Here is a 16,948-nt window from a genome sequence, read left to right on the forward strand (position 1 = left end):
CACTTTCCCATCCCACTGCTTCATACCTTTTTATCCCTTTCAGTCCTCCCATGTCTTTTCACTCCCACTTTCTGCTGTTCATCTTGCTTAATATTTCACCAAAAAAAGTTGAAGCAGAAAAGAACTTCATCATCGTTCCATGATTAAATCTATCAGCCTACCGAAACAGATAACGCTTATGCTCTGCCTTTCCTCCCTTTTATATTCTATGAAGTGCCCTTGCTCCTGTCCAAGGCTAACCTTGTCACTGTGGGAGATTGGAGATTCCCTTCTCTGGGATATAAAGGGACACTGATCTCGTAATTACTTCCTTCTTTTTTATTGAAAGCTCTTTTAATCACGCAGTTATCCTGTATCTACCTTTCCACTCCCATCTCTCAATACACACCCAATTCGCCGGCCTCTTGGAATCACTTGCAACGCCTTGCAGCCTCTCCCAGGCTTCTGTGCTCATGCTTGCCCCTCTCCTTGGTGTGCCCCTCACCTTGCACATTTACCTTACTCCACATGAAATCTTCCACGTCCACTTTCTCTTCACTCCTATTCTATCGCTTTCGTACAGGCTCCTTCTCCCCTATTTTATTCTTTCTCCCTCAGTGTTTCTTACAAAAATGCAAATGGAGGGGGGATGTTGATTTTCTGGTTACTTCCTATGACCTTTCCTTCAAACCAAGTCCCTTGGTTTGAGTCCCAGCCACTTTTCATGCACCCTGTCGCTAATTTTTCCTTTCTGTAGGAGACTGCATCGTGTGTGTGAGGATGTGCTCTGGGGCTTCCAGGAGAGTGGTGGTGGGTGATCACTCCTGGTGGGAGACCGCAGCATATATAGGTATATCAAGGTTTATACCAGAAAGCCGGTAACTGCTCTACTCAACACTCCCCATTTTCCCAAATCCAGGGCTACCCTCAGCCTCTAGGACCGCGCGAGTCCCAGCGGATCCCGGGGCGCGGCTTCGCTTTGAAGGCCGCTGATCTAGATTGGCTCCGAGGGCCGGTCCTGGCCAATCAGGACTGGGGGCGTTGTCTCGAAGGCGGGGCTTCCCCTCGCCTACCCCCCCCCCCCCCGCCTCGCCTCCCACGCGGTGGGTTCCAGGAGCTACCTCCCTGTGAACGCGATCCCTAGATCTCCCGCAGAAGTCTCTGGGCCCGGGGGGGGGCCTGGCGGGACATGGCCTTGGCCACTGTGGCAGCAACAAGACTGGGCCTCGGCCGGGCCCCTCCGCTCCTCCTCCGGCGCGGCTACCAGACAGAGAGGGGTGTCTACGGCTACCCGCCGAGGAAGCCCGAGAGCCGGGAGCCCCAGGGCGGCCTGGCGCGCCCCCCAGGTCAGAGGTTGGGCCCGGGCGGTGGGCGTGGGGCCTGGGGAGGCAGGGGGCCTTCCTGCCTGGCCTGGGGTGGGGTGCTTTTGATAGTTGGGGCTTCTAGGGGCCTCAGTGTGCGAGTAGGAGGGTGGGGAGGAACGTGAGGCGAGGGAGCAGAGGCGGACAGGCGTGCCTACAGTCAGGGTCGGGGGTCACAGAATGGTTTTGTGAGCTCTTGTCTTTTCCATTCCTTGGTCGTAAAACGTATAAGAACTTAGCTCTTTGCGGAGTCGGGGCTGCAGGAAAAGAAAAGTTCTAAGATATCCCAGCTCCTGGAGATCACCCAAGGATACATTTCCAGGTCCGTCTCCAAAGCTGGTGTGAGCCGGGATGTGTGGGGATCGCGACTGTGGCAGGGTGAAGAGGGCAGTTAGTAGATGGTCTTGGACCACAGCATGGTATTTATTGTCCATTTGTCTCCTCTGTGTAGCCTCTTTAATTTCAGAGTTTAGAACTCTTTGCTGAATTTAGAAACGTGTTACTCAGGTTTTAATGTATTACGAGACATGAATATCAGTTTTTGGAAGCTCTGTTGCATCCTCATATGCTAGAAACTAATTTTGAGCATTTGGTTTATGCTCCAAAGTTATTGTATCTTTATTCATCTTCACAGAATAGAAGATGAACACAGATCGATTATTAGAGGAAGGTCATTTGGCATCTTTGATCCAGTTATTGGATAAACAATTAGGAGCCCCTTCATCGTCTAAGCACCTGACCTTTGAGCAGTACATCACACACTGGAACCTCAATATTTTGCTTTTGATCCCAGGGGACATTTAGAATAAAACTGATTCTCCTTCTTGAGTCTAGCGGGTTTCTTTAGGGACAGGATTTTGGCCAGCTAGATTGCTAATCCCTTGAGAGTAAGACTATAGGTATCTTATTTCACTTGGCAAATTGAATGCCCAGAATTTTACACGCCAACTGTCCTCAAACTGAAGCGCGCATTCAGATCACTCTGCATGATGTTAAAATGCTAGCTTCCAGGCCAGCCTCCCTCTCCCCTCCCCCAAACCCCACCCTAGTTCTCATTCAGTGGCCTGAGATGAGGTTCAGGAATTTGTATTTTTATGTCACTCTAGGTGACTCTCTAGCAGGACGTCCGTGGCCACCATGGCCAAACACTGTTATAGTCATAAGGGATGTATGTGTAAGATGTATTTGACAATCTCTTCTTCAATTAAGAACTTACTAGTGTGTGCTCAGTGTGCAATTATTGTGATCTTATTTGAGGTTTTCCCTCACTGCTGGGTCTCTGTTTGATTCCTATTACCAGCCTGGCAGTCGAGAATTAATCTTTGCTGGGAAAAGTCTGGGCTGGTGGTTCTCAATGGCAAGACTGTATCCAAATCATCCAGGGAGCTTTGGGCTGGTGTGGTTTGAAAAAATATCTCTGGAGTTGATTTTATCTGTATATAATCTTCTCTCTTCCCTCATCACCAACTTGTGCCTCCCCACCCCTCCTAGCAATGAACTTGCTGTATTGTGGGATCCTTGGTGAACTTTGAAAGTTCAGTATTGAGTTAGAACTGCAGGCTAAGGGTACAATATTGTGTTGTACTGAGAGGATAGAGTAAAATCAATACTGAGAAATAGTTGTTTGTTGCAGTTATGGGATCTGACTTAAGGAATTTTTTTCCTTATATCTTTTTTTAATACTCTGAATAAAACTTAAAGGCAAGTGGGCCGTTTTGTAACTTTCTCCAAAATTATCATTCCATGTAGATCTGTGACAGTTCTTTCTGTTTAAGAACTTATCACATCATTTTGTAAAAACTCTTTTTATAGATACTACTCCTACTAGGCTGTGTGGGAGAATGGGGAAGGAGATTACATATAGCTCACGTCCAAAGAGCTTGGTCACACTTCTATACATACCTGCAAGGGAGACTGGAAACCATAGTCTTTACTCAGGGTGGCTACCTTCCAATTAAAAATTATTTTGAGAGAGAAGAGGAAAATAGATGTTGGAAAATAATTAGTAATCACGCTCGGCCCCTTTGGCCATTCAAATATCCTAAGCTTTTCTTCCCACACATAGAATGTACTCACTTCCTCCCTCCTCCATTAAATTCCTTAATCCAGCTCAAAGTCCATTTTCTCTGGAGAATGTGCAGTCCTCTCCAGCAGGTGTGGCTGTGGCTCCTTGGAGTCTGGAATTTTATGAACTGCCATCCATCCTGAATATATACACATTCGATGTACAAAGGAAACTCCCATCCACAAAAGGAAAGAATGAGGAATTTATAGCAGCCACTGGTTCAGACCAGTTATCAAGTCCTGTTGGGTAGGAATGGTAAAGCCCCTTTATGTGGCTTAGTGGTAAATTCACTAGATTGTCTGGCCCCTCAACTCTGCCCCTGTCCCTTCCCCTGGTCTTGCCTTATGGGTTCTTCTTCTTCTTTTTTTTTTTTTAAATTTGCCCATTTTAAGGATGTAGTTTTTTTGTGTTTTTTTTTTTAGATGTTGGGGGTAGGAGTTTATTTATTTACTTTTTGGCTGTGTTGGGTCTTCGTTTCTGTGTAAGGGCTTTCTCTAGTTGCGGCAAGCGGGGGCCACTCCTCATCGCGGTGCGCGGGCCTCCCACCATCACGGCCCCTCCTGTCGCGGAGCACAGGCTCCAGACCCGCAGGCTCAGCAGTTGTGGCTCACGGGCCCAGCCACTCCACGGCACGTGGGATCCTCCCAGACCAGGGCCCGAACCCGTTTCCCCTGCATTAGCAGGCAGACTCTCAACCACTGCGCCACCAGGGAAGCCCACGGGTTCTTCTTTAACCTGTATCTTCTGAGGGCATTGGGGAGTGTGCCCTCCTTGGGGGCTGCACACCTTTCATGGTCCACTTTATTTTGATAAAGTTAGGAGCCTGAGAGTTACTTTAGGTAGTCATCAATTACAGATTTTTTTTTTCTGGCCAGAGTTGGGATTTCTTTGGCAGTTCAGTTTTTAATTTTATTTATTTTTATTTCTTATTTTTTAAATTAGTTTTTATTGGAGTGTAGTTGATTTACAATGTTGTGTTACTTTCTGCTGTACAGCAAAGTGAATCAGTTATACATATACATATATCCACTCTTTTTTAGATTCTTTTCCCATATAGGTCACTACAGAGTATTGAGTAGAGTTCCCTGTGCTGTACAGCAGGTTCTTATTAGTTATCTATTTTATATATAGTAGTGTATATATGTCAATCCCAATCTCCCAATTTATCCTCCCCTGCCCCATTTCCCCCTTGGTAACCCTAGGTTTGTTTTCTACATCTGTGACTCTATTTCTGTTTTGTAAGTAACCTCATTTGTACCATTTTTTGAGATTTGGAGTTGGGATTTCTTTGGCAGTTCAGGTTTTTAAAAAAATTATTTATTTATTTTTGGTTGCATTGGGTCTTCATTGCTGCGCGCGGACTTTCTCTAGTTGCGGTGAGCGGGGGCTACCCTTTGTTGTGGTACGTGGTCTTCTCATTGCGGTGGCTTCTCTTGTTGTGGAGCACGGGCTCTAGGTGCACGGGCTTCAGTAGTTGTGGCTCACGGGCTCTAGAGCGCAGGCTCAGTAGTTGTGGCGCACGGGCTTAGTTGCTCCACGGCATGTGGGATCTTCCTGGACCAGGGCTCGAACCAGTGTCCCCTGCATTGGCAGGCGGATTCTTAACCACTGCGCCACCAGGGAAACCCGGCAGTTCAGTTTCTTAAATAAAATTCCTAGGACTGCAGTCTTTTTGCTTTTTGCTTTTTGGCTTTTTGCTTCTAGTCATTCCATGAGCAATTTGCCCACAGTCAAAGAGCTCATCTGGGCCTAGTTTTTAAGCCTGCAAACCCTGGTCTTTTATTTACTGCTTCTACCCACTCGACTCCCTAAATTTAATGGTGTTTATTTTGAGACCATCTCAACTAATATGCTGTAGTGGGAAGGCAAAACCCTTTGTGTGATATTGAAGGCTCAGCTGGCTTTCATCATCTAACAGATAATGCTTACTAGAAGGTACTTAAAAAGGGGTTTCATCTTTTCTCCTATATCCGGCCAAGACAGCCTCTTCAGAACTACCTTAACTAATTGCTTCTACTCTTCCAACCTTGGCTGGGTCTGCCCTCTAGGTACTGAGGCCACAGATGGAGAAAACCTCCCAGTAGTGGAGTGAATTTCCCTCCATCTCTTCTTAATGATGAACTATCTCCTCCTTGACCTCACCTTTCTTCTGGGGCTTTCCTGAAGATGACAAGAAACGATGAACACAGACTACTGAGCTACAGGCTCCATGGGCATGCAGCCTGCCTTTCAAGATATCGCAAGTGACAGTTTTACCGAATGTCAGATAACATAACACTGCTTCAGCTTTCTAGTCTGAAATACCTGGGTCCTCGGTACCCACCACCTGACTGCTAAGCCAGTGTCATATACATTTTAGGTTCTGTTGTGGCAGCAACCCACCTCCAGTAGCAAATTCAATATTGGATAGGATGTGTTCAGGGGCTGTGCCAGAGACCTGGAATAACAGTGGGTTGAATAAAGTAAGTAGAAGTCTGAGCTGGTATGACAGCTCTGCTCTGCAAAGCTGTAGGGGTTCAAGTTTCTTCTATGTTGTTTCTTTGCCACCCTGTGGGTGTTGCTTTCAACTCTGGTCGAGGATAGTTCACCACTATAGCCACATACTGGCCAGCAAGAGGGAGGAAAAGGGTGAGGGGAAGAGAACACCATCTCTTTAAGGGTAAGACCCAGAAGTTGAAACATCACTTCTACTATCCTCTCATTGGCCAGAACATAGTCATTTGGCCACCCTGGCTGCAGGGAAGGCTGGAAAGGGTATCCTTATTCTGGGTGGTCATATACTCAGCTATCTGTTACCATAAAAGAGAAGGGAAATGGATGTTGGGAGTTATAATAGTCTCTGCTACAGATGTACTTTAAAAATCTGGGGCAAGCAACTTTTCACCTTGTACTTCCTGTCCCATTTTGAGCACTCTATTTCTCAAAGCCTTGCTTTCTTCATATTTTCACTAACTAGGATCCTAGTCTAGGTGTTTAATTCTGGCCTGCTACCAAAAAAAAAAGTTGAATTCAAGGGTTCTTAACCTCAGTCCATGGACCCCTATGAGAAGGTTTCAGGGGGTCTGTGTACTTTGCACAACTCTGTGTGTGTGTCTGTTTGTAGGCCGAGGGCCCGTAGCTTTCATCACATTCTCAAAGAGATCCATGACTTCAAAGAGGTAAAACTGCTAGCCTAGCTGGTATTATAATTTATAGCCTAGTTCCCTTCCAGCTTAGTCCAGTCTTTCTAAAACGTTGGTTTAACTGAGTCACTTTCTTACTCAGGTCTCCAAACGCTCTACTTTGCCTCTCAAAATAAAATGCAGGTTCTTTAGGTTGCTACTCAATGCCCTTCATGTTTCTTGACCTGTTCTAATTCTTTCTTACCTCTTTCCACATAAATTCCCTCACTTTCCAAATCTCTTCTTCACTTTGTGCCTTTCCACTTCTTACTCTCCACAGTCCAGCTCCATTCCCAAGTTCTCCGTGACATCTTTCCAGACAACTCCAGGCTATCCTAATCTGAATTCCCTTAACTCTCAGTATGGGGCCCAACCCCTTGGACTGTATTAAACTTTTTCTAATTGTGTGCAGTTTTGTGCGGGGATCATCTTCTCATTTGCATTGTAAGATCCTGCCTAGTAAAGACCTTGTCTTATATTCCTTTCAGCTCTACACTTAACTAAATACTTATTAAATGATTGATTCCTACTAAGAAGTGGAAATAGGGTTCTGTATATGCAATTTCTTTGTGACATTTGATACATTTGAATTTTGCACGTACAACCGTAACACCAAGAACTAAGAAACACTTTATATACAGGGTAATATACTGTATTACCATGTTCTAGAAGAAGGAATAACGTTTTTTTTGCTGATGAAGACAATTAAGATTCATTGGGTTTTTCCTTAAATTCTGTTTGACTGTGTGCTTATGGTCTGTTCTAGTAATTATAGGAGGCTGATGAGGCCAAGGACACAGTTTAATTGGCTTTAGTCTTTCTTTTTTTCGGCCTTGCTGTGCAGCATGCAGGATCTTAGTTCCCCGACCAAGGATCAAACCCATGCCCCCTGCATTGGGAGGTGCCCCCTGCATTGGGAGCCCAGAGTCTGAAGCACTGGACTGCCAGCTAAGTTCCAGCTTTAGTCTTTTTCATAATGCCTACCAGTTGTCCTAAAAGGTACCATCTTTGTTGAGAGGAATGACTGAGTTAGTGGGATGGATCATGTACATTAACTTTTGGTACTGGCAAAATGAATCCAAGGACAAACCCTACTGAAAATGGACACAAGGCATCCTCCCACATCCAAGGTGACACAGAGAAACGGGAGGAGGTACGGTCAAAGTTATGGTGCCTCCCTCCTCCTCTTTGACCTTCATCAGCCTTCTTTCTTAATATGTTTATCTTGGCCAAATATCAATGCCTGCATAGGATGACTACTTCATTTACTAAGATTTTCACTGTAGTAAGGCTTTGGAGAGATATTGGATTTGCTTGTAGTAACCTTTTTGGGTGGCAGCGGTTTCACTAGTTAAAATTTGACCTGTGATGAGTGTCCTTTGTAGCTGGCTATTAGTAAAACAGCTTGTACTTTAACCTCTGTATACCTCAACTTCCAAGTAAACTTGAATTTATTTATCAACAATCCTAATTTAAAATGGAGGTGGGTTTCCATATACATTTTAGAAGTATTTGTTCTAGTTCTGTGAAAAAAGCCATTGGTATTTTGATAGGAATTGCACTGAATCTGTAGATTGTCTTGAGAAGTATGGTCATTTTAACAATATTAATTCTTCCAGTCCAAGGCCATGGTATATCTTTCCATCTGTTTGTGTCATCTTCCATTTCTTTCATCAGTGTCTTATACTTTTCCGAGTATATGTCTTTTACCTCCTTAGGTAGATTTATTCCTAGGTATTTTATTCTTTTTGGTATGACACTAAATGGGGTTGTTTCCTTAATTGCTCTTTCTGATAGTTCGTTGTTAGTATATAGAAGGGCAACAGCTTAGAACCAGTGATTCATAGGCATAAATTTCATTATGAAGGATTTGGGTTATTAAAAAATGGCAGAATTTAGAGACCATTAGGAGATGGGAGCTGTAAGATTCCAAACAGCGTTTAGTGGTTACTGATCTTGGAGATCAGCTTTAGTAGTTGAAGTGAGGTTGCAGGTATGTTGCATATTAGAAATAATAGGAGCCTTGGGAATTCCCTGGCAGTCCAGTTGTTAGGACTCGGCACTCTCACTGCTGGGGCCTGGGTTTTGTCCCGGGTCGGGGAACTAAGATCTCACAAGCAGCATGACGCGGACCAAAAAAAAAAAAAAAGAAGGGAAAAGAAATAATAGGAGCCTTTACTGGAGGTATAGGAAAAACAGTTGGGGAAAATCTTATTGCATTAGAGATTTTCAAAACTATTTAGATGATTTTTTAAATGTTTCAATGACTTCTAGTTATCTCATCCTGTTTGCTGTAGGCCCTGGACTTTCCTTTTCACTTTTTGTTATGGTATAGTGGGTAAAACACTGGATTAAAATCAAGCACACCTGAGTACAAATAGTTCAAATTCCAGCTTCTTCATTACCAGTGTCACCTTCTGCAAGTCACTTAATGTGTTTGGGCCTCAGTTAACTCTTCTGCAGATAAGGGTGCCTATTTCAGGGCTGTTACAGGATTAGATAAAATGACGTATCTGAAAAATGTAACACAATGTGTAGCACAAGTTAGTACTCAATAAATGGTCACTATCATTTATTATCAATCTGTGACTGTTGCTCACCTATTTCGGCAATGATTTAAGAAAGGAATCTCAAAAAAAAAGGAAAGGACCAGAACAAGGTTTCTATTTAAAGTTTGGTTTTTTGCAAGAAAGAACTATCTGGCAAAATAAATTTAGCTTATAAAGATATCATGTTTGAGATGGGAAGAGAAGATGATTGGATGTAAAATGAACTCAGCTGCGCAGCCTAGGTATGAGTTTGTTGTACAGAATTCATAATAATAGTATTCTGGTACCAAGTCTTGCCTTTTGATATGGTTATCTATGAAGTTCCTAAGTTGAAGCTGGTGGCAGCTGTCTCATTTCTTTTTTTCTATAAATTTCTGTTGTTTATTTATGTATTTGGCTGCATTGGGTCTTCGTTGCTGTGCGCGGGCTTTCTCTAGTTGCGGTGTGTGGGCTTCTCATTGCAGTGGTTTCTCTTGTTGCGGAGCACGGGCTCTAGGGCGTGCGGGCTTCAGTAGCTGTGGTGTGCAGGCTCAGTAGTTGTGGCTCGTGGGCTCTAGAGCGCAGGCGCAGTAATTGGGGAGCACAGGCTTAGTTGTTTCTCGGCACGTGGGATCTTCCAGGACCAGGGATCGAACCCGTGTTCCCTGCATTGGCAGGCGGATTCTTAACCACTGTGCCACCAGGGAAGTCCCCGTCTCATTTTAATAGGGCCTAAGAGGGGACTTCCCTGGCGGTCCCGTAGTTAAGACTCCACGCTTCCATTGAAAGGGACCTGGTTTCGATCCCTGGTCAGGGAACTAAGATCCCACATGCCGCAAGGTGTGGCCAAAAAAAAAAAAAAAATAGGGCCTATGGGACTCCAATTATGGAGTTCTCTTTCTTGGAGTCTTTAGTATTTTTATAGATAGCCAATGTTCCCGCTTGCTCTAAGCATATGCTGACTTGAATGCAAAGAGACTGTGGATTGGATCTAGATATTTTGGGGGGAGGCTGTTTATGACCAGATGATGAAAGAGAACTGTATTGACTTCCAGTTGAAGTACTAAGTTTAGTTTAGGTTATCTGTCAGTGTACTTTATGTTGGTTAATATGAACACATTTCTTTCTGAAAATAAAATGCTATTCAACACTATCCAGTGCCCCCACTGTGTTTGCTTACAGCAGAGAATAAAGTGAAGTAGATATCCCTATCATAATGTTTTTTATTTGTTTGTTTGTTTTGGGTGCACGGCACGTGGGATCTTAGTTCCCTGACCAGGGATTGAACCCGCACCCCCTGCATTGTAAGCACAGAGTCTTAACCACTGGACCGCCAGGGAAGTCCCTCATAATGTTTTTTTACTCTTGTTTTAGCTAAGGTTCTTTTGGTCACAAGCAGCAGAAACCAACTCTGGCTATCTTAAGCAAAGAGGGGACTTTATTTGAAGGGTACAAGGGTATCTTCTAGAGCTGAAAAACGTTTCAAGTAATCAAGAAGGGAGTGAACCAAAGCTAACTCTGGGAATATTGGCAGAGGCTGTGTGTGGCCCGATAAGGCACAGCTGTTAAGGTACTTAGCTCCTGTGTCACCCATAATGTGTGTTGGGGGTTCACAAGACCACCCCACATTTAGAGATTCTCCAGAAGGGACTCATGGCACTCAGTCTATAGTTGTACTCATGGCTAAGGTTTATGGCAGTGATGTGATAAGGACACACAGCTGGACCATAATGGAAAAGGCACAGGAAGAGTCTGGAGTACCTTTGTGCAGGCTTCCTTCTGCATTCTCCCATGAGGCATCACACGGAATGCACTCCTCTTCAAGAAACACAGCAACATGTGTGCAATGTTCCTGCGCAGAGAATCCTATTAGAGTCTCAGCACCCAGGGTTTTGTTTTCTTTTTTTTTTTTAACATCTTTATTGGGGTATAATTGCTTTTCAATGGTGTGTTAGTTTCTGCTTTATAACAAAGTGAATCAGTTATACATATACATATGTTCCCATATCTCCTCCCTCTTGCGTCTCCCTCCCTCCCACCCTCCCTATCCCACCCGTCCAGGTGGTCACAAAGCACCGAGCCGATATCCCTGCAGGGTTTTTATTGGGAGAGGTTCGTATAAGCACCCTCTGCATGTGCCAAAATCCCAGACTCCCAGAAGGAAAGCAGGTGTTCAGCCTAAACTACCTTGTTCTCCCAAACAGTCGAGGCACAGTGGATCACCCTTACCAATTAGGGACAGGTGAGGCCATTCCTGAAATTCAAATTCCCAGGCAGCAACCAAGAGCATAAACCTTGCAAGCAGGCTTTTCTAAGGATAGCAGTCTCACGCTCACTCTTCTCATATCTCTTAATTCCAAGTCTCAAATTCTGGGAAGATTGAATCTGACCCACCTTGACTCAGGTGTCTTTGGAATCCATTGACTCTTTGGGAGGCAAAGTGGAGCAATAGAGACATGGCCCTGGAACCCACCCTCTGGGATGGGAAGGTACAGTTCTCAGAAGAGAAGGACCCAAAGTGATCAGGAGGGATCCACTGCAGCCCTCATACGGCATGTTTGAGGGCTCTGGAAACCTTTGATCGGGAGGGTTCTGTGATGCCATTACAATACAGTGAATTTCAGGACTTCATTCATTCAAGTAATAACAAATATCTCTTGAGCATCTACTATGTGCCATTCTCCTGAGCCAGAAGCACGCCTCCAGTATTTTCCATTTTATTTGGAAGAAGAGCGTATATATCTGCTACTGTGGTTTGCCCTATTCTCTCTGGCTTCTTAGGAATTTAAACATCCACTTAAATTCCTCTGAACTTTCACAGATATCGTGAGCACTGAGTCATTTGGTCAGTATTATGCCTCAGGTGAAGGGATTCATTTTTCTCTTACAGTAATCCTTTGATTTATACAGTAACAGGGAATTTTTTTGTGAAGAAGATATGTATTCTATTGCTGTGATCCAATCCATTTAAATCTTTTAATTTCATTATTTGCTACCAAAGTAATCCAGCTGAAGCAATTTTATCCAATGCATTTGACACTGAAACTTGGTCAGTTAATTTAACAAAAAATCATTAAATCAAGGATTATCATAATGAAATGAGAGACACTTTATGTATTTTAACTCAAGTATGTTTATTTTTGGTTTTGTATATGCAAATCTTTAAAGTGAAGGGCACTTATGAAAGCAATCTGAGTGCGGAATCTCCTAGATTTTTATAATGTCTCCCCTAATGTTTACTTTTCCCCATAGCAACAGCCTTAGGAACAAATATAATTTATTCTTACAAGCATATAGTCAACTGGTGAGGGCAGTGGAGAGAATCTGATCATCAGAAGCTTTCAGGGTGTATTTAAGTCAGTTAAATGGATACAATTTAAAGAGCTCTGGGAATTTCCTGGAGGTCCAGAGATTAGGACTCAAGTGCTTTCACTGCCTTGGGCCTGGGTTTGATTCCTGGTCGGGGAACTAAGATCCCATAAGCCTCATGGTGTGGCCAAAATAAATAAAGAGCTCTACTGGACATGTTCATTACAGAAAACTTAGAAACTATGGTAAGCAAGAAAATTTTTTTTTTTTTGGCTGTGTTGGGTCTGCATTGCTGTGCGTGGACTTTCTCTCTAGCTGCGGCGAGCTGGGGCTACTCTTTGTTGTGGTGCACGGGCTTCTCCTTGTGGTGGCTTCTCTTGCTGCGGAGTATGGGCTCTAGGCTCAAGGGCTTCAGTAGTTGTGGCTTGAGGGCTCTAGAGCACAGGCTCAGTAGTTGTGGCGCACGGGCTTAGTTGCTCCACGGCATGTGGGATCTTCCCGGACCAGGGCTCGAACTCATGTCCCCTGCATTGGCAGGCGGATTCTTAACCACTGCGCCACCAGGGAAGTCCCAAAATTAAGAATTTTGTTTGTTTGTTTGTTTGTTGTTTTTTTTGCGGTATGCGGGCCTCTCACTGCTGTGGGATCCTCCTGGACCGGGGCACGAACCCGTGTCCCCTGTATTGGCAGGCAGACTCTCAACCACTGCGCCACCAGGGAAGCCCCAAAATTAGGAATTTTGACATAGGATCATCACTAAGTTTTTGGTCTATTTCCTTTATATATGTGGAATATATACATGCAAGTGCAGAGACATATATGAAGTATATAGATACTAATATGCTAGATATACTATATAATGAAATGTATATTATACACCAATTTTAACAAAAATCAGGCTTATGCTATATATAGTGTCTTTTAGTCTTTTTCCATCTAAACAAACTGATGCTTTTCCAGTAAGCATTCTCCTACAGCATTATCTTGTGATGACTTTTGGCCAGTGGGGATTAGTTATCAACACTGTGGCATGTCCCTAAGAGGACTGGGGGTTTGTAGGGAGTTAGAGGACTAACTACAGGGGAATGTCAGTGAGGAATGAGGAGGCATTGACTCCACCTTCAGTACCGGAGGGACGTGTGTGTGGGTGATGAGTAACTTCACCTTCCACTGGTGTCCTCAGGGGAAAGCAGATTCCCGTGACGACAGGAGTATAAGCAATTGTTTAGGGAAGAGGTGAAGAGGGTAGGGAGACCTGTTAAGCATGGAACAGAATTCCAGAGGTCATAATGGAAGGATCTGGGAGACAGAGAGGGAAGAGATATGGGACTGGGTCTGGTGGAAGATACCAGAGCAGTGAAATGAGGGTCTGAGAGAAAACAGATGGTCAGGATGGATGGAGGATGTGCCCCAAGGTGGGAGGGGAATAGTCCTCTCTCTCTGGCTCTTTCAGAATAGTAGGTGCCACATGTTTTGCGGGGTGAGCAGCATCCTTTTGTGCCAACTCCCCCGTCAGTGTTCTAGAGTATCATTAAAAACTGGCTTTTCAGTTAGCAATTTCAGTTAGAAATTGAAGCAGTGATCCCTGAGCTGATGTGGTTCACTAAAGAGAATGTTTTCAAAAGAGGGCTAGTAGAAGACTTCCCTGGTGGTCCAGCAGTTAAGACTCCGTGCTTCCAATGCAGGGTGCGTAGGTTCAATCCCTGGTCAGGGAACTAAGATCCCACGTGCTGCGTGGCATGGCCAAAAGTTTAAAAAAAATAAAAATAAAGCATTAAAAAAAAGAGGGCTAGTAGATTGTCGTGAGAATGGTGATGATAACCCTATATATTTACCACTGGACTTACCCCACTAAGGATGTAGTTTTGCAGATGATATTGGAAGTCATGGATGAGATCACCTAGAGAGAAAGTAGATTGAGAAGAAGACCCTGGGCAGACCTGGGGAGAACCAATATTTTAGAGGTGGACAAAGAGGAGGATCCCCTAACCCACTTCTCGCCCAGCAAAAGTGATTGAGGTTGAGTAGCCAGCGAGTTAGGAGGAAACCCAGGATCTTGCAATGCCAGAGAGCCCAGGGAAGCAACTGTTTTTAAGGAGGAGTGGCCAACAGGGACAATGCTTTAGACAGATATATCTGTCTGTATTTTAGCCAGAAATATGAAGGTGTCCTACTTCATAACCAGAATAGAGACTATAGCAAAATTATATATGACTCCTCCAGCTTGAAATCTGTTCATTTACTGGGATTGTTTGATGAGTTTATTAGACAGTGTGGATCCTCTTAACTGCCGGATTTGTGCCAACAGATCCTACATATTCGTATGAATATTGAATGCATGTTCAACACACCTCAGTTCTTTCCTCTAAGCCTGTGACAAGAGATACACTGCAGTACCCTGAATACAAACCCCAGCACATAAACATGTAGCTCTGAAATCATTGTATGGCAACACATGTTCATAAAATGGTCAGTAAGTATTTCAAAATATGCTAACAATTTTCTTTGGGTTCTGAAAATAAAAATGCAAATTTTTGTAATGTTCAGAAAATGTGTGCCCTTCATGGTGGACTTGCTCATCTTCAGAGATTTGTGCTTGATTTGTATAAGACCACCTTGATGAACTGAAGGTTAATCGATTGTGGGCTTGAAGGATTTTCTTACAAATTTTAGAAGGGCTTTCCTGTGGGAAAGGGAAGAAAAGCAGCTTCTGGCTCAATATAAAATCATCTAAGATAGAATTGGATTCATTGAAAGATAATGATTCCCCCTTGAGTAGAGACTGGGGAATTACTCATTTAAGGCTGTACAAACGGGATTTAAAAATTTTTTTCATTATGTGAGTAACAAGATAATTTCTAAGGTCTTTTCCTACTGTACGATTTCATGAGTGTATGTACCTGGGGTCTTTAAGAAATAAGGAAGGCTGGGACTTCCCTGGTAGTGCAGTGGTTAAGAATCCGCCTGCCAATATAGGGGACACGGGTTCTAGCCCTGGTCTGGGAAGTTCCCGCATGCCGCAGAGCAACTAAGCCCGTGCGCCACAACTACTGAGCCTGCGCCTTAGAACATGTGAGCCACAACTACTGAGCCCACCTGCCACAACTACTGAAGCCTGCGCACCTAGAGCCCATGCTCTGCAACAAGAGAAGCCACTGCAATGAGAAGCCCACGCAGCCCAACGAAGAGTAGCCCCCACTCCCCGCAACTAGAGAAAACCCGCGCACAGCAACGCAGACCCAACACAGCCAAAAGTAAAATAAATAAATTTATAAAAAAAGAAATAAAATAAGGAAGGAAATGTAACATTGATTTTGTAGTTCAAATTGTCTGTATTTCTAATGTACGATATAAAAAATCTCAAATAATAATTAAGAGGACTATAATTATCCATAATCTCAGCATTTTAACAGTTATTTTCAATTTGGGGTGTTTCCTTTTAATATCTATCCTCGTGCATAATTAGTTTCACAAATGTGCACTTATAGTTCTGTTTCCTTTCTGTATTTTTCAGTGACTTTCGCTCTCAGGAGATAAATTTAAGGAAATAAGTGTGTTTTCCTGGAGTCTGTTAGTCTTTAATCCTGAAAACCACTGGCAGCTGTGGTGGGTAGGAGCCGTGTGTTTAAAACTGTCCAAGGCCACAGAGGCTTCTTTGAAAAACTGATTTTGCAGCTTGTGGGCATTTCCTAAACTATATTGTTCTGTTGTTTTTTCCCCCTGAATTAGTGGATCATGGCCTTGCCAGGTTGGTGACGGTGTATTGTGAGCATGGCCATAAAGCTGCCAAAATCAACCCCCTCTTCACTGGCCAAGCCCTGCAGGAGAACGTGCCTGAAATCCAAGCCCTCGTGCAGACGCTGCAGGGACCCTTTAATACCGCAGGTAAAGCCCATCAACAATGGACTATCCACGTGACAGTTAACTGCCAGTGAGGTGGGGCTCCTTTCTCTGTTCTTGAAGGACCCACATGCCCGCTGGAGCTGAGGCTTCCACGGGTGTGAGGAGACAGTGAGGGGCACATTCGAACACTGTCTGGGAGGAGCAGTGTTGGGGTTCTAGAAGGGTCTTCTGATAGGACCCGTTTCTTCTCTATTCAAATCATATGTACAATGGCCAGAGGGTACATGAAAAGGTGCTCAGCATCACTAAGCATCAGGGAAATGCAAATCAAAACCACAATGAGGGGCTTCCCTGGTGGCGCAGTGGTTGAGAGTCTGCCTGCCGATGCAGGGGACACGGGTTCGTGCCCCGGTCCGGGAAGATCCCACGTGCCGTGGAGCAGCTGGGCCCGTGAGCCATGGCCGCTGAGCTTGCGCTTCCGGAGCCTGTGCTCCGTAACTGGAGAAGCCACAACAGTGAGAGGCCCACGTACCGCAAAAAAAAAAAAAAGAAACCACCATGAGCTATCACCTCACACCTGTTACAATGGCTATTGTCAAAAAAAACCCCAAAGATGGATAAACAACACAGTCCTACTGTCAAGCACAGGGAACTATATTTAATATCCTGTGATAAACCATAATGGAAAAGAAAATGAAAAAA

General features: G+C 44.1%; 1 protein-coding gene across 1 annotated transcript in view; it reads left to right on the forward strand.

The window, feature by feature from the left end:
• The first annotated feature begins 1,086 nt into the window (after nucleotides 1-1,086).
• The window catches only part of DHTKD1 (dehydrogenase E1 and transketolase domain containing 1), a 54,200-nt gene continuing 38,338 nt past the window's right edge, over nucleotides 1,087-16,948 (forward strand). Inside the window, exons 1-2 of the mRNA XM_060006043.1 lie at nucleotides 1,087-1,325; nucleotides 16,133-16,288. Of these exons, the coding sequence (XP_059862026.1) occupies nucleotides 1,169-1,325; nucleotides 16,133-16,288 (313 nt within the window). The 5' untranslated portion in view covers nucleotides 1,087-1,168. The remainder of the gene's footprint in view (nucleotides 1,326-16,132; nucleotides 16,289-16,948) is intronic.

This window comes from Delphinus delphis, chromosome 2, assembly GCF_949987515.2.
Source record: "Delphinus delphis chromosome 2, mDelDel1.2, whole genome shotgun sequence".
In the NCBI taxonomy this organism is placed as follows: Eukaryota; Metazoa; Chordata; class Mammalia; order Artiodactyla; family Delphinidae; genus Delphinus; species Delphinus delphis.